Source organism: Nothobranchius furzeri, chromosome 17 (genome assembly GCF_043380555.1).
Source record: "Nothobranchius furzeri strain GRZ-AD chromosome 17, NfurGRZ-RIMD1, whole genome shotgun sequence".
Taxonomy (NCBI): Eukaryota; Metazoa; Chordata; class Actinopteri; order Cyprinodontiformes; family Nothobranchiidae; genus Nothobranchius; species Nothobranchius furzeri.
This window is the reverse complement of record NC_091757.1, coordinates 44,480,602-44,504,133: the sequence shown is the minus strand read 5'-3', so window position 1 is coordinate 44,504,133 and position 23,532 is coordinate 44,480,602. Positions and strand designations below refer to the sequence as shown.

Below are 23,532 nucleotides of genomic sequence, written 5' to 3'. Positions count from 1 at the left end.
TCTGAAGAAAAGAAACAAAACCAGAATTGGAGATCACTATTCAGCCGTATTCATCGTCCATCATTCATCTGCTCTCTTTTCAAAGTTCAGCTGGAGGAGTAATTGTTGCTTTTTTGACAACTGGTGGGCGTTGATTTGGAAACAAACTCTTTGGCAGAAGCATTTATGTTAAAATGCTCAAGAACACTGCTGTCTTTTCCATACACAGAATCCAACCACAGGGATGGCCACATTTGCCACAGCCCAGTCAACATTATGCAATAATAATACTTTTTGTAAAATCCTCTTCAGTCGCCAAGCAGCTACTGCACAGATCAACCGAACAGGCCGAGCCTGCGCGATGTGTGTGCTGGAAGAGATCTGAAATGACTCACAGTACCGCCACTTACGCTGCTGTCGATGATTATGATAATTCGCTCGCAGCACTCCACAAGCAGCTTTGTGGAGCGGCATTAATCATCCCAGATTCACTCTCTGACTCGCCGTCATTCTCCTTCGATGCCTGTCTAGCACACCTCTCCGTCTCCCTGTCTTCGTGTTTTGACTTTTCTTCCCCCAGTCTGGGCTAATCACACACAGGAGGGGTGCTGCTGTTGAATTTTAATAATCATTTATACAGTAGGCCTTTGATGTCCCCCATCACCCCCACAGTGCAGTGTAAGCACTTCTCTATCTCATGTTCTGCCAGCTCTGCCAGCCCAGAATATCTCCCTCAGCACCCTGCACTTTGAGTCTGTGTGTGTGTGTGTGTGTGTGTGTGTGTGTGTGTGTGTGTGTGTGTGTGTGTGTGTGTGTGTGTGTGTGTGTGTGTGTGTGTGTGTGTGTGTGCTGAATGTAGAAATTATCCAAGAATTCCCAACAATGCAGCAATAAATGAGGACAGTAGAAGAACAAACTGAGAGGGGAGAAGATGAAGGATTTAGTGACTCAGGACTCAGGAGTGTGTTTTAAATCTGAACTTGTCCGCTTTCCCACCAGAAGTTTTATTAGTTTACACATGAAACCCACTTAATGTGCTTTTTAAATTCCTACACGTTAAAGTCCCAGTTTGTGCATGTTCATACACAGTGTGTGTTTGTGTGGAAACTGCAGCTCTGCAGGGTGTGTCTACTGTAGTTATCTGTGTCCTACTGGTTATATTTAGCCTGAAACCCGCTCCGATCCCCTCCTGTGTTCCCCTGTGTGACCCTCTCTCAGAGCTGCAGGCATTCCCATATCTGAACAGAGAGACGCTGCTGCCTTACACAGGCACACACACACACACACACACACACACGCACACACACACACACACACACTGGGAGAGTTTCTGTTGCATTCAGTCGGCTGCTTTTTAAACTCAAGTGGAAATGTGTGAGAAGAACCGTGAGCTATTAACGCAACTTGTGTGCAAGTGATGTAGTTTTGCAGGACGTTCTTGATTTTTTTTTACAAACCCTCAGAAACCGCTTTCTGAGGTGTGATCATGGAGGATGGCGAGTTAGTGATCAGGTTGCCGGGACGATCTGACTCCCCCGTGGGCAGTAGGGGTTTCAGTGCTGGTGGTGGTCTTGGCGAGACCCTGGTGTTGCGGCACAAAGAGGTTCACCACTTCTTCTTTGTTCCCTTCAGGGAGCAGCCCATCTACAGCACGAGGGCCCACGTCTTCCAGATCGACCCCAACACCAAGAAGAACTGGCTGCCGGCCAGCAAGCACGCCGTCACCGTTTCCTACTTCTACGACAGCACGCGCAATGTCTACCGCATCATCAGCCTGGACGGCACCAAGGTGGGCCGCTGGTTCAGCCGTTGCATCAATGTTTTTAACTTATGCCCTGAGGGGGTTTTATTGAAAGAAGTTTCATTGTGATTATGTCACCACTCTTCATCACCTCCTTCCAGGAGGTTTTAGAGGCACTGTGATCCATGAGATTGTTAATAAGCTCTGCACTGAAAACTTACGAGCAGACACATCATAAAAGAGCTCAGATTTGCAGGATGGCCTGTGCTCATGCTTCATTGCTTCTGTGCATTTGTGTGTGAAAAGTCAACTCTAATACTTGAGTATATCTTCATTAGAGATCTCAGCATCCTACTGGGCTCGATGTAATCGAGGCAGTTCGGCAAGGCTACAGGCAGATTAAAGACTGGGCGAAGCACAGGTGCAGAAAAACAGACGGGAGGAAAAAGGCTCAAAGGAAACAAACACTCAGAGAGCAATAAGAGCGTGGAGCCAACTGGGTCTGAGAATGTAGAGGTTTGTGTAGGTGAACTTTTGCGCAGTGTCCCTAAAACACAACAAAAATCTCAGAACACAAGATTTTAAAATCACTAAAAACAAATAGACCTAGCAGCAACATTTAGAAATTATGGAAACTTTACAGAAAATGTAATGAAGTAATTAACGAACCCAAAAAATGTACAGTTTATAAACCCCACATTCAATATCACAGACAATTAGAATATTGTGAAAAGGTTCAATATTCTAGGCTCAAAGTGCCACGCTCTAATCAGTGAATGAATCCAAAACACCTGCAAAGGGTTCCCGAGCCTTTAGATGGTCACTCAGTCTAAATTGGATTATGGAAATAAATTGACTTTGCACTATAATCCTAATTTTTTTAGTTTAATCTGTAAATATGAAGTAATCAGTGTGGTTCTAAATCACAAAAACAGCTGAATTATCTAAAATGATGTGTCAAACATTTATTTCTGGTTCTTATAAATTAAAAGCAAAACTCCTTTTTGAAGTCTTGATCGGAAAAAAATAACAAAACATTTTTTTCAGCACATTCTTACAACCATAACACTGGCTTGTGTGTTGAAATTACCAAACAAAACCTGGTGACATGCTACCTAGTTTATTAGATATGGTATTAGATATTAACTGTGTGTGACGTTAGTTAAAGGTGTGGCTGACTGAAAAAACTATTTTAATTTTAATTTCTGATTATATTTCAGTCACTCTGAGTTTTCCATGCAGGCTGAACACGAAAACAGCCTCCTACACCTATCTTCTGCATTAGCTTCTGATTAAAAATAGATGGTGAAATGCTGGAATTTGAAAATCCTCACACTGTGATGTCAGACTGTGAATGGCCTCGCCCTTCTCGGCTTGCTCCTGCCCACAGGAGGGCTTTTAAAAACAAAATCCAGCGTGGAGAGAGAGCGGAGAGCATCCTAGTGATAGTGACTTTGCAACATGGCTGAACATCTTTTGTTAGCAATCAGAAGCGAGGCGTGTGCATATCATTAATAATGATGAGCAATTCTGCTAAATTCAACCCACCTCTGCACCGGCAAACATCTGCATTTCAGAACAGGAGCATCATAGCTTTTATTTTTTAATTACTCATAAGGCATTGATTTACACTAGAGAACACTGCACATGTATTGAATAAATGAGTAAACCACACCTTTAAGTAAAGTGAATTAGTGATGGTGAAGTGTTGACTGACTTGCAGGGTGTATACAAACATTTAGATGTCGATAAGAATATATATTATGAGAAAGATGTAACTGGCTGATGTTTTTTATTAGTGATACATGTAAGCTGACCTTGATAATTTGGTTAGTTGTTTGAATAAATGTGTTTACTGTCTTTTTTCAGCTAAATTAGGGAATTTTCATAGTTATTTTATTGTGGTGGCTCACTGATGATGGAAACAGTTTAAATTAAACACATTTTAAATAAAAAAAAATGTTCTTTTGCCAAAAATTGAAATTCTGTGTAAAAAACATTCTGAAATACGGTATTAGAGTTTGAAATTCTCAAGATATTTTAATTATTTTTGTGTAACCTAACTCTCGCATTACTTCTGCTATCCATCTTCCTACACTTATCCAGGGTCGGATTGTGGGGGCAGTAGCCTTCGCAGGGAGGCCCAGCCTTCCCTCTTCCCAGCCACTTGGGCCAGCTTCTCCGGGAGAATCCTAAGTTGTTCCCTGGCCAGCAGAGAGACCTAGTCTCTCCAGCGTGTCCTGGGTCTGCCTTCAGGTCCTCCCGGTTGGACGTGCCTGAAAAACCTCACTAGGGAGGCGTCCAGGAGGCATCCTAACTAGATGCCCAAGCCACCTCAACTAGCTCCTCTCGATGTGGAGGTGCAGCAGCTCTACTCTGAGCCTCTCCCGGATGGCTGAGCTTCTTACACTATCTCTAAGGGAGAAAACCCTGCAGAGAAAATTAATTTCGGCCGCTTATGTCTGTGATCTCATTATTTTGGTCATTACCCAAAGCTTGTGACCATAGGTGAGGGTAGGAATGTAGATCGAGCAGCAAATCGAGAACATTACTTCTTTTTGTTTTATTTTTCATAACGCTTTTGTTTTTCACATGAACGAATGTGGACAAAGTAAAAATGCTAAACGAGTGAACTTTTTGTTGCAGGCAATAATCAACAGCACCATCAGCCCCAACATGACGTTCACAAAGACTTCACAAAAGTTCGGTCAGTGGGCCGACAGTCGAGCGAACACCGTCTACGGACTGGGGTTCTCCACTGAACACCATCTGTCCAAGGTACAGATGCTGAACACACACACACACACACACACACACACACACACGCACACACACACACACACACACACGCACACACACACACACACACACACACACACACACACACACACACACACACGCTGCAGCAGAACTCCATTACGCTACAACACACACACACACACTTTGTGATGGTATTATATCACCTTACCAATGCGGTTAGTCCTGTTAGTCATTTCCTGTTGATTATATTACATTCTCTGCATTTCCAGCATGTTTTAGATGATGTTTTCTCTCCTCATGCAGCTGCTAACATTGATTAGATGATAAAGACGGGACGTGTTAGCTCTTCTTCCCAGTTGAACCTCTCTCTCAGTGCATTTCACATGTTGTTCATTATCTCATGGTGTGAAGCTCTATCCTGTGGAGACAGTTGTGTGATCGTCCTCTGCATGTGGAGAGTGAGAAAACAAACTAGGGGATGGCAAGACTGCGTTCCATGACTAATAGAGAACAAAATACAAAACATAACGTTTTCTTTTGTATTGTGAAGAATGGTTTAGAAAAGAAGCTTTATTTTGCTGTTTTTTTTCCACATCAGCCATTTTATGATTTTTCTAATAAAACGGCTGTAATGAAGCTTATAAAGATTTCTAACATTTCAGATTGTACAAACTTTTTTTATCCTTAGTGCTTGGATTTTCTAAAAAGAGGAAAATTAATAACTGAAATACTATTTTATTCATTATTCTTAAAATGAATTGCAGGTGTGGCAGGTTTATTTTACAGATTAAATATAAATTACAACTGAGTGGGATCAATACTCAGTTTAAACAGCTGATTAGAAAGTCATTTCTTTGAATGAAAGTTTTAATAATTTAACTTCCTTCTCGGATATCCAAACACTTCCGCAGCTCTCTGGCACATAAGTCGGAAGAACTGTTACGTTGTGGTGAAGTCAAATGATATTAAGTTACTTTATGCAGCTCCTCTAATGGCAGCCGCAAGACCGGCTCCAGTGGAGTCGACTATTAGATTTCCTCAGCACTCAGCCCTCCACCGTACCGTATATACCAGATTATGCTGTAAACCTGGAAGAGCAGAGTGATGAGTATCACATCAGGGGTGTGTGTGTGTGTGTGTGTGTGTGTGTGTGTGTGCGTGTGTACGTTCTGACTAAAATAGCTCATCAAATTTAGTGAAACTAAACTTCCAGTTACAGGAAGAATCACTGGCCTAGTTTTACTTTGTCAGTGAGTAGCTATAATCGTTTGCACATAATTGTGTCTAAATTTTTAAAACTTTGTTCAGTTTGCAGAGAAGTTTGCAGAGTACAAGGAGGCAGCACGGCTCGCCAAGGAGAAAAGTCAGGAGAAGATGGAGATGGCCACCTCTCCTTCTCAGGTATGTTTTCCTCCATCACATCTTTTCTGTTGGAAAATTGAAGAACAAGGCAATTAAATTAAATTCGGTTTATTTATATAGCACCAAATCGCGACAAGAGTCGTCTCAAGACACTTCCTAAAGTAAACATTCTAATACAGGTCAGTTCATTTAGCCCATCGGTGAAAAGTTTTGTATATGAGGAACCCAGCAGATTGCATCGAGTCACTGACTAGTGTCAGAGTCTTTACAGCAATCCTCGTACTAAGCAAGCATTTAGCGACAGTGGAGAGGAAAACTCCCTTTTAACACGAAGAAACCTCCAGAGGGTCCTCGATCAGTATAAGCAGCCATCCACCACGACTCACTGGGGATCGAGAAGACACACACACACACACACACACACACACACACACACACACACACACACACACACACACACACACACACACGCACACACACACATGCACACACAAACACAAACAACAAACTGTATATACCAAGTAGTGTTTCTATGGCTACATTGTGATTTAGTAGTAAATGTTCTATTTAGCAAGAGATAAACTTTATTGTTTTTGTTTTAGTGAATCTATAATTAATTCAGTAAGTGAACTAGTAGTAGCACATTCCATGTTTAAGAAGGTAAAAGGTTATTATCAGGAGAGGGAGACTGTTAGGTGGTTAGCAGCAGTGTGCCGGCCGATGGCCGCCTCCACGAGGTAATGTTAAGACCAGGTCTACTCTGCACTTCCATAGAATATAAATAATGAAGTTGGAAATGTACATTAATAAACAGTTGCATATAAAATTGAAAAAATAAGAAAATATATAAATATATGATTGCTAAATTCTATTATTGTTATTATTATTATTATTATTATTATTATTATTATATATTTTTTGCCTGTCCAACAAAAAGTCGCCACCCATATTTAAAGGTGAAATATGGAACACAAACACCAAAGCAATATCTAGGTTGTAGTTGCAACGTTAGAACAAAGTTTCCAGCCGATTTGTTGCGGATACGTGAATTTTTTTATTTGGGTCCATCTATTGTTGGCTTCACCTAAACTCACTCAGGTTTTAGATCTTTTATGATCGATCCTCCTCTGAGAAGGATTACGAAACCTTCTGGGCTCAGAAGCAACTGTTTGACTTGCAGAGTTCGCCATTTTCCACAGTGCCAGTCTGCTGTGCAGAGCAGACTGTTTGGCAACCAGCAACGGTGCCCTCTACTGACCGGTAGATGTAAACATAAATCCAGTGTTGTGCCTGTCAAAATAAACATTTTATCATTTTTTAATTAAAATCTAGCTTTTAAAGGAAATATTGTACCTTCATTCTGCACACCTCTAAACGCCCCGTGGAGGTGTTTTTTTTATTTATTTTCTTTTTAAATATAGCTTTTTCATGTATAGTTCATTTTCAATCTTTAACTAAGCAAATAGGTTACTACATGGGTGATTATCTTTCAGCTGGCAACAAGTTATTTAACCCCGACTGGTGCAATGAGTTGCTTCTCATTTCTTAAACAACCATGTCTAATGACGCATCTGGTGGTCGTAGAAAAGATGTTGGTCTGTTTGAGAAGGGTCAGATCATTGGCATGCATCAAGCAGAGAAAACACCTAAAGAGATTGCAGAAACGACTAAAACTGGATTTAGAACTGTCCAACGAATTATTAAAAACTGAAAGGATATGACAAATGACCCACACTCGTATAGAGCCATTCAGAGCCAGAGGACTCCAAAGTGCTTTACACTAGAGTGTATCATTCATTCATTCACACATGTAGTGTTGAGCTGCGATGTAGCCACAGCTGCCCTGCCCACACTGACAAGAGTGAGGCCTGTCAAGCACAGGCACCACGATCCCTCTGACCACCACCAGCAGGCAAGGGGGGTGAAGTGTCTTGCCCAAGGAGACTACAGCAGAATTCTGTCTGTAGCCAGGATCGAACTTGCAACCTTCTGATTACTGGACAACCTACTCAACCTTCTGAGCTACTGCTGCCCCATAGCGGGAACCTGTCATCTTCGAGGAAGAAATGTGGACGGAAAAAAATCCCTGAGTGGTCGTGATCAGCATTCACTGAGATGTTTGGTGAAATCAAATTGAAGAAAAACAACAGTAGAACTCTGGGCTCTGTTTAATAGTAAAAGTAAGAGCATTTCCACACTCAAAATGCAAAGGGAACTCAAAGGATTGGGACTGAACATCTGTGTAGCCGTAAGAAAACCACTAATCAGTGAGGCAAACTGGAAAAAAAGGCTTCAATTTGCTAGGAAGCATTAAGATTGGACTCTGGAGCATTGGAAGAAGGTCATGTGGTCTGATGAGTCCAGGTGGACCCTGTTCCAGAGTGATGGTGCATCAGGGTAAGAAGAGAAGCTGATGGAGTGATGCACCCATCATGCCTAGTGCCTACTGTACAAGCATGTGGGGGCAGTGCTATGATCTGGGGTTGCTGCAGTTGGTCAGGTCTAGGTTCAGCAACAGGATGTGCTCCAAGAATGAGGTCAGCTGGCTACCTGAATGTACTGAATGACCCGGTTATTCCATCTTTCCTGCCGGTACGAGCATATTCCAAGATGACAATGCCAGCATTCATCAGGCTCAAATAGTGAAAGAGTTGTTAGAGGGAGCATGAGGCATCATTTTCTCACATGGATTGGCCACCACAGAGTCCAGACCTTAACCCCATTGAGAATATTTGAGATTGCTGGAGAAGGCTTTGTGCAGCGGTCAGAGTCTTCCATCATCAATGCAAGATCTTGGTGAAACAATAATGAAACAATGGATGGAAATAAATCTGGTGACGTTGCAGAAGCTTATGCCACAGTGAATGTTTGCTATAATCAAAGCTAAAGGTGGTCCAACATGGCGGTGATTTATTTATTTTTGGCTGGGCAGTGTATTTAGGTTTTTAGCTTTAGCTAAAAAATGCTTGGAAAATTCTCCTAGGCTGTATTTTTGTATACCCAATCCATTTTCAACATATCTATTATAAATCTTCACAGAAGACACCCATATGGCCAGTCCATCCAGTTTAAAAGACAACGGCTGCTTTCTCAGGCATGTGTCTGTGACGGAAGTGTGGGAGCAGCACCAACAGGGTAGCTTAGCTGCATCTGTGGGAGAATGAACCTGTTTCAGGGGAGAATTGCCCAGAGAAATCTGTTTTTAATCTAAAGGCTACTAACAGGCTTCAAATTCTTATCTGTTCAGTGTGGAGGGAAGGTGAGAAGCCTTACGCTGTGCTGCGGTCTGCATGCTTGTGATGATGCGGTCCACCTGGGCTGCAATATTACAGCACCTTCCCATGTGCGGCTGTCTTTTTAATGAGGCAGAGGACAGCTTCACTCTCACCAGGAGCTGAAGGCTGCTGCATGTGCCACACGACACAACACCGCTAATAGAGCTGAAAGTGCAGACAGGCTGTAACTGTGAGGACCACTGAAGCTGTCTGTTCTTCTCTATCACTGTAAGTCACTGTTTTCACCCACATGCCAGCTGGCTCTCCTTCTCTAAATGAACCCTAAAAAGTATCAAACATAACCAGAACTAAAGGCTTTGTGCCGGTCCCAGAAGGCTAGGCCCCAGTGGAAATGCATCATGAACAGATAATAAATAACAAACTAATGAATTTGGAGCGCAGAATGTAAAACCAGACATAATCTTCGTCTTATCTCTTCTCTTTTTTTTTTACCCATTAGAGACACTGAGGCTGTGTCATTGTGTTACTGTATTGTGCTCAAGCCCAGAGTGTTAATAGCTTTGTTTTATGTGAGCGCAGCAGCTAAATGATTTGTCTCTTGTATAATTCTGCGCTTGTATGGGATATAAAGATAAGAAATAATCTGTACTTCTGTAATCTGCCTGCACCAGAGCAAACTTGAGGAATTTCCTGTAGGAATGAAGAACTGTTCAGCAAGATGTACAAATTTGTCGCACCACAGCTCAGTTAATGTATGACCTATGACCATACAACATAATGTGTCATCAAGGTCACACAAGCAATTTTTTTTGTACAGTAGATTTTTTTATGGCACTGGAGGGAATATTTTTAAATTTGAGTCTGTTGTTAGAGGAAATTGAACATTGGGATCTGATGAGACATGTTAAAGACGTTTTTTTCCTGAAGTTATAATAGTCCTATGGTATATACATAACATGTTTATGAAGTTCTTTGCTTTAAATCTCTTACATGAAGAATTCTCAGCAGTTTTATTGTTGACCGTTTCAGTACCTTCCCCAGTGAGCCATTACTGACCACGCCCACCCATCCTCTGATAGGCTGCTATTGGCAGAGAAGCACCGACATCCGAGAGGAGCTCTTTAGAGCCCTGCACGGGCCTAAAATCTGAGCCCATGTCCGGCCCGGCCCGAGGAGGTGGAGCCCCAGCCCGACCCGGTCCGAAAAGGTTTTCAGGGTTCTATGGCCCGACCCGAGCCCGAGCCCGACTTTTTTTAACCTTTCATAATGTTTTAGCGTGATGGAATGCTCAGCATTTTAATTATCTGTGAGAAGCGTTCTGCAGTAAAAAAAAAAAAAAAAAAAAAAGGAAAAAGAAAAAAAGAAAAACAGCATCAATGCAGCTTTTTTTTCTAACAGAGCGTATTTTCCTAGCGGCAGATGAAATTTACGAACACTATATTAATTGGATGAGTTTGTAAATTTAATCTGCTCTGAAAATGCGCTCTTGTGCGATTAGGAAAAAAGCAGCATTCTAATTTTCTAACTGCAGAGCGCATTTTAAGAGCGGCAGATTAAATAAACACCCCCAATTAATATAGAGTTTGTAAATTTAATCTGCCGCTCTGAAAATGCGCTCTCCAGTTAGAAAAAAACCAGCAATGAATGCTGTATTTTTTTTTTGACTGCAGAGCGAATTTATTCACAGAAAAATAGAATGCTGCCGTTTTCATGAGAATAAACGAATGGTTTCTGACATATCAAAGTGGACATAAAATGGCATGTTAGAATAGGGGCACATGTTTCAATCAGCAGTTTGAGAATTTGTTTATATATGTGCATAAATAAACCACACAGACCTTAACTGAGCTAACAGTGCGTGAGAAGCAGGCAGGTGCTGCTGCGTTCAAGTGTTTCAGTTTTTTTTTAATGAATTTGAAATAAAGGCGCCCGGCCCGTGTCCGAGGTAATTACACAGTCGTCGGCCCGAAGCCCGGCCCTCGGGCCGTCGGGCCGGGCTGACCCCCGGGCCTAGGGCTCCAGTGCAGGGCTCTAGAGCTCGTAGTGGAGCCGCTGCTCCTCCAGCAGTAGCTCTGTCTTGCACATGAGAGGTGGTTCAATATTACTTTAAATATTATGTTTGTGACATCACAAACGGGGACCTTTGAAATGGCTTGTTTTAGGCACATAATTCCTTAAACCAAACACATTTTTTTTCACATTTGGAGTTTTTATAGAGGCAGTAGAGATCCACCTGGCAGCACAAAAAGATGCAAAAGATGAGTTTACATAATATGTTTCCTTTACAATAATCTGGTCATTGGGTTGTTTCTATCATTTATGTCATCTTGCACTGGAATGTGACTAATCGTCATTTTATGCAAATAAAAATTCAAAGATCTTAAAATTAATTTAGTGTAAAAAAAGCCTGTTAAACTGTCTGGTCTGACAGTCACACTTTCTTCCACCTGTAGGAGTCTCCGGCAGGTGAACTCTCCTCCCCTCTGACCCCTGTGACCCCACCCATGGAAAGTATCAATGGTACAGATGACATCTGCGACACAACTCCCAACTCAGACCCTCGTCCAGAACCGACACAGAATGCCCTGGCCTTCGCACACAGGTATATCCCACTCCGTGGTGCGTTCACTGTCTCAGGATAAAAGCAGGAGAGATTTCACCATTTCCACCAGCCTCACTGCTAATATAAATGTCTGTCGTTGATCATTTGCAGTTCAGACATCCAAGCCACTCTTCCTCCCTGTCTTTCTTTTCGCCCGTTTGCACTCATATATCCGTTCCATGTCAGCACAGTAAAGTCAACTCTCTATTCACCGTTGCTTTCTCATGTTTTTCCCTCTAGGGATCAGCTTAAGACTTGTCGGGTCTGCTCTTTCTGATAGGGCTGTCAGTACGCATCCTGACTCCTGCAACACCATGAATAAACAGACTAAAACAATAAATAAAACCAGGTCCAGAGTGTTTTTAAAACAGCAAAGACCTACAATGAGGGTGCTCTTTTCCAAAACCCGACGCACTGCTACTAAATAAAGACTAAAACATAAAAAATGCACAAAGAAATCCAGCAACAAGAAATGCAATGAAACTGGTGCAAAGACTCTTTTTTTATTGACTGTAACGTCATGCGTCGGCGCAGCAGCAGATGTATGTTGGAGAGTTTCTCAGGACTGATTCAAATCTGTTCAATCTGAGCATGCTCTGTTGCAGACCTCACACACACCTATAGCTATACCGCAGTGCAATAATATAAATGCAAATTCTAAATTCTCTGGACTGATAGGTGTCACACCTGTGCATGCACCATTTCTGCTGTATACATTCCTCTGTGTGTGTAGTTATTAGACTGAAATATTGAAATTTCCTTGGGATTCCTGATGCCTGCTCCTATCCAGATGTCACAGAAATACTTTGCTGTGTTTGATGGATCTCATAAATTTGCGTTTGTGAGGTTTCCTCGTCAAAATAAGTGTTGATGAAGCGTTTATGTAAGACTTATGTAACACACTGTGGGGTAGTGGGAGGGATGGACAGACACACCGATTGTGTGTGTGTGTGTGTGTGTGGCTGTCAGAGAGAGAGACGTGTATTGTATAAAAGCTGTATATGAGTCACTAAACAGCCACCATTAGTGCTCAGTCTGATTCCAGTAAACTAACAGAAGGGAATCGTTTTTTTAAGTGAATTCATTCTTTTTGTTTTGTACACACGAGTCCTTTTGTTTGTAAAATATCTGTAATTTGTGTCACTTTTTCTTCACTTTTGTGGCTGCGTATCATTTTAATTAAAGATATGAATTCATGGCCAGTCGTATTATGAATCTTTTCTGTGTGGAAAAGCCTTTTATTTCTTAATGTTTTTAAAATCTTCAGAAAGATTGGGTTGGTTTTGGTCTGGGGAGTCTTTGAAATGCCAGCGATTACACGGTTCTGCTGCACAGATCCGTGCGGCGAGAGTGATATTTAGGGAGGGCACCTACTGCCTGCTGCAGCCCTGCTGGTGTTTCTATTAATGCTGCATGCGTGGGAGATAGGGTCGACTCTCGGTATTCACAAAGGCAAGTGTGTGGACGTAACAAGAAAACCTCACATCACTTTTCTCAGATGTGAAAGTAAATGCAAGAACAATCACAGCGCTTTACTGTACAACCCTTTGTTTTCTTCTCTGACTCGTGCGACTTTCCTGCAGAAGCTCTGCCACACTCACACGTGTCTTCAGAGAGAACCTGTAGCTTTAGACTGTTTGATTGACGGTGTGTAAACAGACAAAACAAAAAAAAAGTGTTTGTAGTGTATTTTTCAATTCTGGCTGCTTTTTTTTAATGAGAACTGAGTGTCACGTATAGAAAGGCAGCTATGTTTTCTCCGTCTTTTACAACCACCTGGTTTTGGCGAGACTTCAGTTAGATGTCTCCATAGGATGCTCACCACGCTCCGTTCTGTGTAGGCAGGCATGTGTGGGTGCAGAGAGCAGATGAGGAGAGAGCTGTATGAGTGAGGTACTAAAACCAGGATGTGGGCATGCTTGGCAGATTTTCTCTGGATTCATCTTGAATGGTTTTCTGACCACTGGGAGACCTTTTGCTGGGGCTTCCTGGGTTGGGAGTGAATGATCTGATGTTGGGAGGACGTAGGCACCAGCTTGTGGGCTTGTGGTAAGATTGCGTGAAAGGAGACTGTTGCAATGTCTCCTCTGTTCCTCCAGTGCTGCCATGGCAACTGCTGTGCTTCTTTTATCCTCGTGAGGAGGAGGAACCTACCTGACAACAAAAAGTGGTCGGGACACAGCCGGCACTGGCCAAAAAATTGTGTTACACAAGTTCTCACCTTTTGTTTCATGGTTTTATTGAGCACCAGAGAAAAAAAATACTACAAGTGGTAAAACACAAAACTGTGTGTTAATATTTTATTAGAAGAGAGAGTACAGGTTATGTTTCAACACAAACATCCAGGTATTAATGAAAGTTTAATTCAAATTAAATAATAAATTGAATCTACATGAGATTACTCCTTTTTGAATAAGTACATTCTTACAAAAAAAGAGAGAAAATAATCCCACAATACGATCAAATCAGCGCCACTAAAATTACTGTAAGAAGTAACACTGAAAACCACCCACATATCTATTTTTACAAAACTACTTTCCAAATTTCATGCACACTGTTTTAATAATCCCAGCCAACAAACTTACCGGTTGTGTCTTTATGTTCGGTCTGTTGTCCTCAGGCAGAACTATCACCCTTAAATAAAATGACCATTAAAGTCCAAACCAGCTGCCCTCCTCTCTTTCATCTCCTCTTCCCATCCGTTGATCTTGCTGCTCTCTCCGTCTGTCTCCATCTTCACATCTTGATGTCTTGCCTGCACTCTGCCTCTCTGAGCTGCTGTGTGAGGTTTATTACACTGGCGGGGCTGCATGCCTCGGTGACAGCGCTCCTCTGTTCCTGTGAGTCTGTGTGTGTGTGTGTGTGTGTGTGTGTGTGTGTGTGTGTGTGTGTGTGTGTGTGTGTGTGTGAGCATGTGTGTGTGAGTTAATATGTGCATGTGTAGGATGAAGTGTCGTCTCCCTCCTGTGCGTCACTCATGCAGACACACTTGCTCTCACGGAGGGGGTGGCTGTTGCATAAGAGCCGAAGGTGCTAAAGGAATCTGAAGTGAATTCACACAGAGGGTGTTGTAGCGTAATACGCATGTGTGTGTGCGTGTGCGTGTGTGTGTGTGTGTGTGTGTGTGTGTGTGTGTGTGTGTGTGTGTGTGTGTGTGTGTGTGTGTGTGTGTGTGTGTGTGTGTGTGTGTGTGTGTGTTTAAATGAAAAAAAAACCTCTAAATAGTAAAAGCAGTGCTTTTTAGGATTTAGTTTAAATGTTTTGTGTTCTTGCACTCAAAACTCTCTCTGGAGGTGAAGCATCTGTCCTGTCCTGACATGAAAACTGTCCCTAAAGTGTGTTTCTGTGTCTTTGATTTTTTTTCTTTGCGTTTTATTGTTTTATTGCTGTTTTAATGTATTTTCTGTCAAGTGACCTTGGGTGTTCTGAAAGGTGCTTTTAAATAAAATGTATTATTATTATTATTATTATTATTATTATTATTATTATTATTATTATTTATGTCACTGTCATTTCAGAGGGTGTAAACAGTTCAGAATATCAATGACTAAGTCAAAAACCTCTTACTCTGACATTAACTCTTCGCACCAGTGCGCGCGCGCGCACACACACACACACACACACACACACACACAATTGTGACAAAAAATATTTGGCAGCCACTGATGTGTAAGTTATCCCACTAAACATGACAGGTCTGTAGCTTTCATCATAGCTACAGTACACTTCATCTGTGAGAAGAATGTAAAAAAAATCCCGGAAATCACATTGTGTGATTTTTAAAAAGTAATTTATTTGTAAACGATGCAGAAAATAAGTATTTGGTCAATAATGAAGGTTCACCTTAATACCCTTGGTTAGCAATGACTTAGTTAAAACATTTACTAGGTCCTCACCAGATCTGCACATATTGTAGCTGGTATTTTGGCCCATTCTTCCATGCAGATCTTCTCTAGAGCTATGATGTTTTCGGGCTGTTGATGGGAACCAGGTACTTTCACCTCCACCGATTCTTCATTGGACGGAGGTCTGGAGACTGGTTAGGCCACTCCAGAACTTTGAAATGCTTTTTATGTAGCCACTCATTTTAATCCATGACTATGTAGCAGAGGTGTGGACACGAGTCACATGACTTAGACTCAAATCAGACTCGAGTCATTATTTTAATGACTTCTGACTTGATAAAATCTGTAAAGACTTGACTCGGACATGAACGCCAATGACTTGCAACTTGAATCGACTTGCATCTGTTGACTTGATGATGACTTGAGCATATTTGATATTTTAGCACAAAAGTGACACGACATGGACAAAAATCATAAATCCTTCTTCGTTCTGGGTTTGATGTTGTTCTGCTAAGTGCAGCAGCACTTTGTTTATAATCAAGTTCAGTTGCACTTTCTGCTTGTTTGAGCAAATAAATGAAGCTTTAAGAAGCTTTTTTCTGGAATTTATTTATTATCATTGTCATTACATTGAAGTTGGACAGATGACTTGATTATGACTTGAAAATTCAAAGTTAAAGACTTGGACTTGACTTGGACTTCCAGATCATTGACTTTGGACTTGACTTGGACTTTGTTGTCTTTGACTTGAACTTGACTCGAGACTTGATTAGAAAGACTTTTGATTTACTTGTGACTTGCAAAGCAGTGACTTGGTCACACCTCTGCTATGTGGTCTGTTACTACTAGCAGCCTTTGTTCCTGTGGTCCCAACTCTCTTCAGCTCCCCTGTGTAGTTCTGAGCTGTTTCCTCACTGTTCTCAAGATCATTTGTATCACACAAGGTGAGATCTTGCACTAAGCCTCAGGTCGAGGGAGATTGCCACTGATCTTAGATTTATGCAATCAGTTGATTTTTTTCTCACTAAGCTGCGTGTAGATTGGCTCATCGCCGTCACGTACGGTCTTATCCCTGGTGTCTTTAGACAGCTCTATGGTCTTGGTGGAAATTGCAGTGTGGCTGTTTGAAAGTGTGGACAGGAGTCTTTAACAGGTTGGTGTGGGCCAGAATTCTTAGCCTGGCCTGCCAGACTCCTCTGTTTAATTCTGCACAGAGAAAGGGTCTGGGAACTCTCCTATTCAAACAACCCCACCCTGTGTACCCCACCCTGTTCTAACCGAGCCAATCAGCGCTGAGTAGCGTACGTCACAACCATAACGCCGAGTTTGTCATAAACATGGCGACTGAAGTGGAGTTCACTGCGGCTCTTTCCTCTGTTCTAAGTGACTTGGGCACATCTTTAAAACAACAAGTAGAAGCGCTAAAAGCCTTCATGCTAAAGAAAGATGCCTGCGCTGTCACCAGACACCATTTTTGACTACAGCTAAAAATCTACAACGTCGCGGACGTCACACACAGCGACGCTCAGTTTCTCATAAACAACGTCTTCGTTGTTTATCAGCAGCGGAGTTCACTGCGGCTATTGAATGTCTTTAAAACCACAAGTAGAAAAGTATTTCTTCTAAAAAATAAAAAAAGATGTTTGCACCGTTGCCAGACGCCTTGTTTCACTACAGCTAAAAAACTACAGCGTCGCGTGGAACAGTCGGCATTTCTGTCTTTTTTCTTATTGGTTATTTTTGAGCTGACTAGTCCCGCCCCTCACGTGCCTCTGCCTGTGAGTTACCAGATTATTTCTCTGCAGAATTAGGACGAGGCTGGCAGGCTAGGTTACAGAATTCTTGCTTGTTTACAGCTGCTAAAAATGTAATTTCTGCATTATTACCCAAATAAATTATTTAAAAATCATATAATGTGACTTCCTGATTTTTTTGTTTTACATTCTGTCTATCACAGTTGAAGTGTACAGGGAGTGCAGAATTATTAGGAAAGTTGTATTTTTGAGGAATAATTTTATTATTGAGCAACAACCATGTTCTCAATGAACCCAAACAACTCATTAATATCAAAGCTGAATGTTTTTGGAAGTAGTTTTTAGTTTGAGCTATTTTAGGGGGATATCCGTGTGTGCAGGTGACTATTACTGTGCATAATTATTAGGCAACTTAACAAAAGACAAATACATACCCATTTCAATTATTTATTTTTTACCAGTGAAGCCAATATAACATCTCCACATTCCCAAATATACATTTCTGACATTCAAAAACAAATCAGCGACCAATATAGCCACCTTTCTTTGCAAGGACACTCAAAAGCCTGCCATCCATGGATTCTCTCAGTGTTTTGATCTGTTCACCATCAACATTGCGTGCAGCAGCAACCACAGCCTCCCAGACACTGTTCAGAGAGGTGTACTGTTTTCCCTCCTTGTAAATCTCACATTTGATGATGGACCACAGGTTCTCAATGGGGTTCAGATCAGGTGAACAAGGAGGCCATGTCATTAGTTTTTCTTCTTTTATACCCTTTCTTGTCAGCCACGCTGTGGAGTACTTGGACGCGTGTGATGGAGCATTGTCCTGCATGAACATCATGTTTTTCTTGAAGGATGTAGACTTCTTCCTGTACCACTGCTTGAAGAAGGTGTCTTCCAGAAACTGGCAGTAGGACTGGGAGTTGAGCTTGACTCCATCCTCAACCCGGAAAGGCCCCACAAGCTCATCTTTGATTATACCAGCCCAAACCAGTACTCTACCTCCACCTTGCTGGCGTCTGAGTCAGACTGGAGCTCTCTGCCCTTTACCAATCCAGCCACGGGCCCATCCATCTGGCCCATCAAGACTCACTCTCATTGCATCAGTCCATAAAACCTTAGAAAAATCAGTCTTGAGATATTTCTTGGCCCAGTCTTGACACTTCAGCTTGTGTGTCTTGTTCAGTGGTGGTCGTCTTTCAGCCTTTCTTACCTTGGCCATGTCTCTGAGCATTGCACACCTTGTGCTTTTGGGCACTCCAGTGATGTTGCAGCTCTGAAATATTGCCAAACTGGTGGCAAGTGGCATCTTGGCAGCTGCACGCTTGACTTTTCTCAGTTCATGGGCAGTTATTTTGCGCCTTGGTTTGTCCACACGCTTCTTGCGACCCTGTTGACTATTTTGAATGAAACGCTTGATTGTTCGATGATCACGCTTCAGAAGCTTTGCAATGTTAAGACTGCTGCATCCCTCTGCAAGATATCTCACTATTTTTGACCTTTCTGAGCCTGTCAAGTCCTTCTTTTGACCCATTTTGCCAAAGGAAAGGGAGTTGCCTAATAATTATGCACACCTGATAAAGGGTGTTGATGTCATTAGACCACACCCCTTCTCATTACAGAGATGCACATCACCTAATATGCTTAATTGGTAGTAGGCTTTCGAGCCTATACAGCTTGGGGTAAGACAACATGCATGAAGAGGATGTGGACAAAATACTCATTTGCCTAATAATTCTGCACTCCCTGTACATATGATGAAAATTACAGACCTCTCGTCTAATAGAAATAAACTAATAGAAACAATCAGTTAATAATGACGTTTGTGAGATAAGTATGGCCATTTTATGTTTTGGACATTATTGTGTTGTTTTCTGTGTGATTACATCTCGCTGGCCCTAAACCTTTTTGACCTTCAGACCCAACCCACTGAAGTTTGCCTCTCCTGTTCGGCTCAGATGACTCTGATTTGTTGTAATCTTCTTTTTTCTCAGACAGAAGATCCGAATTGTGAGTCTCACAAACAAGGGCAGCCTCATCACAGCAATAAAGAATATTTTACTTCCTTTACTCTGTCTTCTAAGCCTCCTTGAGGCATTGTGCACATTTCAGTGTGTCACTGCAGGATCTTTGATCATAAAACTAGAGGAAATTAGAGAAGACAGAATGATGCTGAGTTATGCTGTGGGATTATTTGTGACATTCTGGGTGGTTTTGGACTGGTACTCGTACTTGTCATTGCTGTTTGGGTTTGATGAGGGTAAAAACCTCACAAAAAACACTAAATGGTAAATGAAAGGATAGAAAGTTACAAATGGGCCTCAGTTCTCTGTTGTTTGCGCATCTTTTTCCAGCTTCCATCCCCAAACACAAAAACTTACTGTTGTCAAACTGACAGCATCTTCTGTATGTTCCTGTGTTTTGCAGCCCGGCCATGACAAAACACTGGGAGGCTGAGCTGGAGGCACTAAAGGGGAACAACGCCAAGCTAACAGCAGCGCTGCTGGAATCCACAGCCAACGTCAAACAGTGGAAACAGCAACTGGCCGCCTACCAAGAGGAGGCAGAGAGACTACACAAGCGGGTGCTTGTTTGTTTTCATGTGTGATTAAACTATTCTGATCAAATACCAGTACTTGTTTGGAAGGGGATGCTGTGAAGTCAGGATGAGAGGAGCAGATGACAGGAGTGGAAATAAAAAAGGGATCCAGTTTGTGGTGATTACAACCAAGATCTGGTCTTTGTAGGTGACGGAGCTTGAGTGCCAGAGTAACCAGACCCCAGTGATCAAATCCCAGAAGACGGAACTGAACCAGACCATAGAAGAGCTTGAGAATGTGCTCCGGGACAAAGAAGAGGTTAGCTGTGTGTGAGAAAGGCTGATGTTCCCAGTTGGCACACAAACTTTAATCCAATTTAATTTATTCCAGGAAATGGAAAAGTTAAAAGAAGAACTAGAAAACATGAATGACCTGATGGAGCAGAAAGATACTCTCACTCAGAAGCTTGAGGTAAACCTCTCTCTTACGTGACGGGTGGATCTAATGTCTACCTCGTGGCACCAGAACACTGACAGCTTCATCTTTGTCCTCAGGAGACGGAGCTACGCAGCCGAGTGCTGGAGGAGCAGCTGGCAGGAGCTGAGCAGCGACTGGAGGAGACCCAGGAAGAGCAGGAGAACTTCAGGAAGAGCCTGCGGACGCTGCTGGAGCTGCTTGATGGAAAGATCTTCGAGCTGACAGAGCTCAGAGACACCTTGGCTCGACTCATAGAGGAGGCCAGCTAGGAGACAGAGGTTCCTAAAAATCACAGAGCCATACGATAATTTAACCCTTACCCCACCCACATTGCCTCTCGTCTCCACGAAACACCCCCACATCCACATAACCACCTAGACACTGCACTGCCCACGTTCAAAAGCTCGTACACGAAGAGCTGATTCCACCTTTGACCATACAAACGTCAAGTCTCTTCTGATTGCGAGCCGTCCTGTAGTGACGATGATGCAGAGACTACCTCAGCTTGCTTTCTGATGGGCTGTTGTTGGCTTAACCTTCGCTGAACTCAGTCGTGGAGATGCCCATCATGGTGCACTGCATCTTAACCCCCCCCCCCAACCCAACCCAACTGACACAAGAACTGAGTCTTGGTGCCACCTGCTGTTTGACTGGAAGAGCTGCACCATAGAACACCTACTTACACATTCATTCTCTCTAAACTTCCCCTCCTGTGGGAATGTTGGAAGTCTGGTAGAAATAATTGACTTAAAGGACCGATCCAAAGCTGCCAAATCCCTGAATAAAAAAAATTGTCCTCTAACAAGCAGAGGCTTGGATCCGAAGTGACTCGCTGTAAAGAGAGCAGGAGAACCCACGTTTGAGCTTGGGCTGCCAGAAGAACGTAAGCGGGATCCGACAAGTCCGACCTTTAGGGCCTGCAGTGGCCGTTCCACAGCTGGGAGTCACAGGGCTGCTGGGAAATGGAGTTGATACACTTCTTAAGCAAAAACAAAGGACTTCTGTTTAATCACATCTTATTAAAAAGTCCTACATGAAAGATGAATCTTCCAGAGGCGTTTTCATGCAACACAGAAATTTGAAATTCTTGTATCCAGACTGCTTCCGCCATCACAGACAACTGACCTGTCTTCCTGCCAAACTCAGTGTGGGGTGTGTGTCCAAAAGAGGCCTACGGCTAATACACACATACTCTCTCTCTCTCTCTCTCTCTCTCTCTCTCTCTCTCTCTCTCTCACACACACACACACACACACACACACACACACACACACACACACACACTGAGCAATATCAGACAGGCTCTATACGACACCAACTCTATCAGGTACTCTACTCAGTGGACCCATCCAGAAAGGTCAAAGCAAACCTGTTTCCAGCAGAAAGTGTTCTACTGTTGACCGCTAAACTGTGTGGCAGCCCCGTGAGGTCGGAGTAGTGCAGAAGGGCTCACAGAGTGTCATCTCCATGGCTGTAAATCTCCACCTTCAAGTGAAACTGGCCACTGATTATCACTCTTAACAGGTGAACACTGATCTCTAATCAGTTTCTATTCTTTTTGGTTTATTTTTTAATATAATAACGATATAAATATGGAACTCTTCAACTTTCTACTCACGCCGGCAATGTAAATGAATGGATGGATGAATCAAACACAGGGACACCTTGTAGGGACTTATTGTTGTGCATTTACCCTTTAGCATCTGGCCTGAGTTGGGTAACACAATGAGAACACACTCAAATAATGGCAAATCTTAAAATAAACTTATAAAATTATTTTTAAATACATAGGTGAGGCCCCATATGGAATATATGCAGGAAATTAGTATGGGTCCCAACAGGTTTTGTCCGCAGTTTCCAATGTGGCCCCACAAAGATTTTAATAGACTCCATCTGGCTCCCTCTAAAAACTAATTTTTGCCCTGGTAAAATCCATGTGGGCAAACGCCTGTAGGGCCACCATGGAAATCGCAAACAAAACCTGTTATAACCCATAATGTTTGTCCAGTATATAAGGGGGATGATGCACCAGAATAAGTCTCCTTAAGGGGAACGTTACCTGTTCGGTGTCAGATGTAACTGTGTTGATCTGAGTGGCAGCGACTGAATACCTTAATATTATTGCTATTGTTCATGAATGCCTTTGTACAGTAGTGGATAAGAAGCTTTTCATTCTCTTGTTTTGTAACTTATGGTATTTCAATGTAGGTATTATTATTATTATTATTATTGTATTTAGAGGTATGAGCAGACTGGCAATATTTTTGACTATTTAAAGTAATTTTGAACTCATGACATTAAAGAGGTACCTCAGGCTAACTGTGTTTGTAGACTGGTGAGATTTGTCTTTTTGTGATGAATTCAGGTACAAACCTAAACATTTTGTGTTTTAATAATGAATTTTTTATAACAATAATAGCTGCCAGGATGAGAATCAGCTCCTCCAAATCTGAGGCCATGGTCTTGAGTCAGAAAAGCATAGAGTGCATCTCCAGGTCAGTGGAGGAGTCTAAGTATCTCGGGGTCTTGTTAAGATGGAGTGGTAGATCGATGAGCAGATTGCTGCTGCATCTGAAATGATGTGGGCGTTGTACCGGTCTGTTGTAGTGAAGAGAGAGCTGAGCTGAAAGGCAAAGCTCTCGATGTACTGGTCAATCTATTCCTACCCTCATACAGTATATGGTCACGAGCTTTGGGTAGTGATCGAAAGAATGAGATCGCAGATTCAAAGGGTCAAATGAGTTTTCTCCGCAGGGTGGCTGGGATCTTCCCTAGTGATAGGGTGAGAAGCCGTCATCCAGGAGGGGCTCGGAGTAGACCCGCTGCTGCTCCACATCAAGAGCAGCCAGCTGAGGAGCTAGGGCATTTGCTTAGGGTGCTTCCTGGACGCCTCCCTGGTGAGGTTTTCTGGGCACGTCCAATCGAGAGGAGACTTAAGGGAAGACCCAGAACACAAAGGTGGGACTATGTTTCTCGTGCAGCCTGGGAACACCTTGGGATTGCCCCAAAGGAGCTGGCCCAAGTGTCTGGAGAGAGGGAAATCTAGGCCTCTCTGCTTAGGCTGGTTTCCATGCGACCCGACCCCCGGATAAATAAAATAAATGGATGGATAAGGAAATAATTCAACAATCTCTTCTGCTTTAATGATTTTATTCCAATCCAAAGGAAATGTTGTAAATAAAAAAAATCAGAATAAAGAAAAAGACACAAGGACACAAGGCAGAAATAAGGTG

General features: G+C 42.4%; 1 protein-coding gene across 4 annotated transcripts in view; it reads left to right on the top strand.

Annotated features, from left to right (window-relative positions):
• homer1b (homer scaffold protein 1b) overlaps nt 1-20,798 on the top strand; it is a 26,179-nt gene extending 5,381 nt beyond the window's left edge. For 2 of the 4 annotated variants that reach the window (XM_015972534.3, XM_015972533.3), the window contains 8 exons: nt 1,612-1,768; nt 4,367-4,498; nt 5,789-5,881; nt 11,532-11,680; nt 19,710-19,866; nt 20,030-20,140; nt 20,213-20,293; nt 20,377-20,798. In XM_015972534.3, coding sequence (XP_015828020.1) covers nt 1,612-1,768; nt 4,367-4,498; nt 5,789-5,881; nt 11,532-11,680; nt 19,710-19,866; nt 20,030-20,140; nt 20,213-20,293; nt 20,377-20,568 — 1,072 coding nt within the window. In that variant the 3' untranslated portion in view covers nt 20,569-20,798. Of the gene's footprint in view, nt 1-1,277; nt 1,769-4,366; nt 4,499-5,788; nt 5,882-11,531; nt 11,681-11,920; nt 12,176-19,709; nt 19,867-20,029; nt 20,141-20,212; nt 20,294-20,376 lie in introns of those variants that run through there. The other 2 variants (XM_015972531.3, XM_015972535.3) reach the window with 2 other exon arrangements.
• Nucleotides 20,799-23,532: the final 2,734 nt, after the last annotated feature.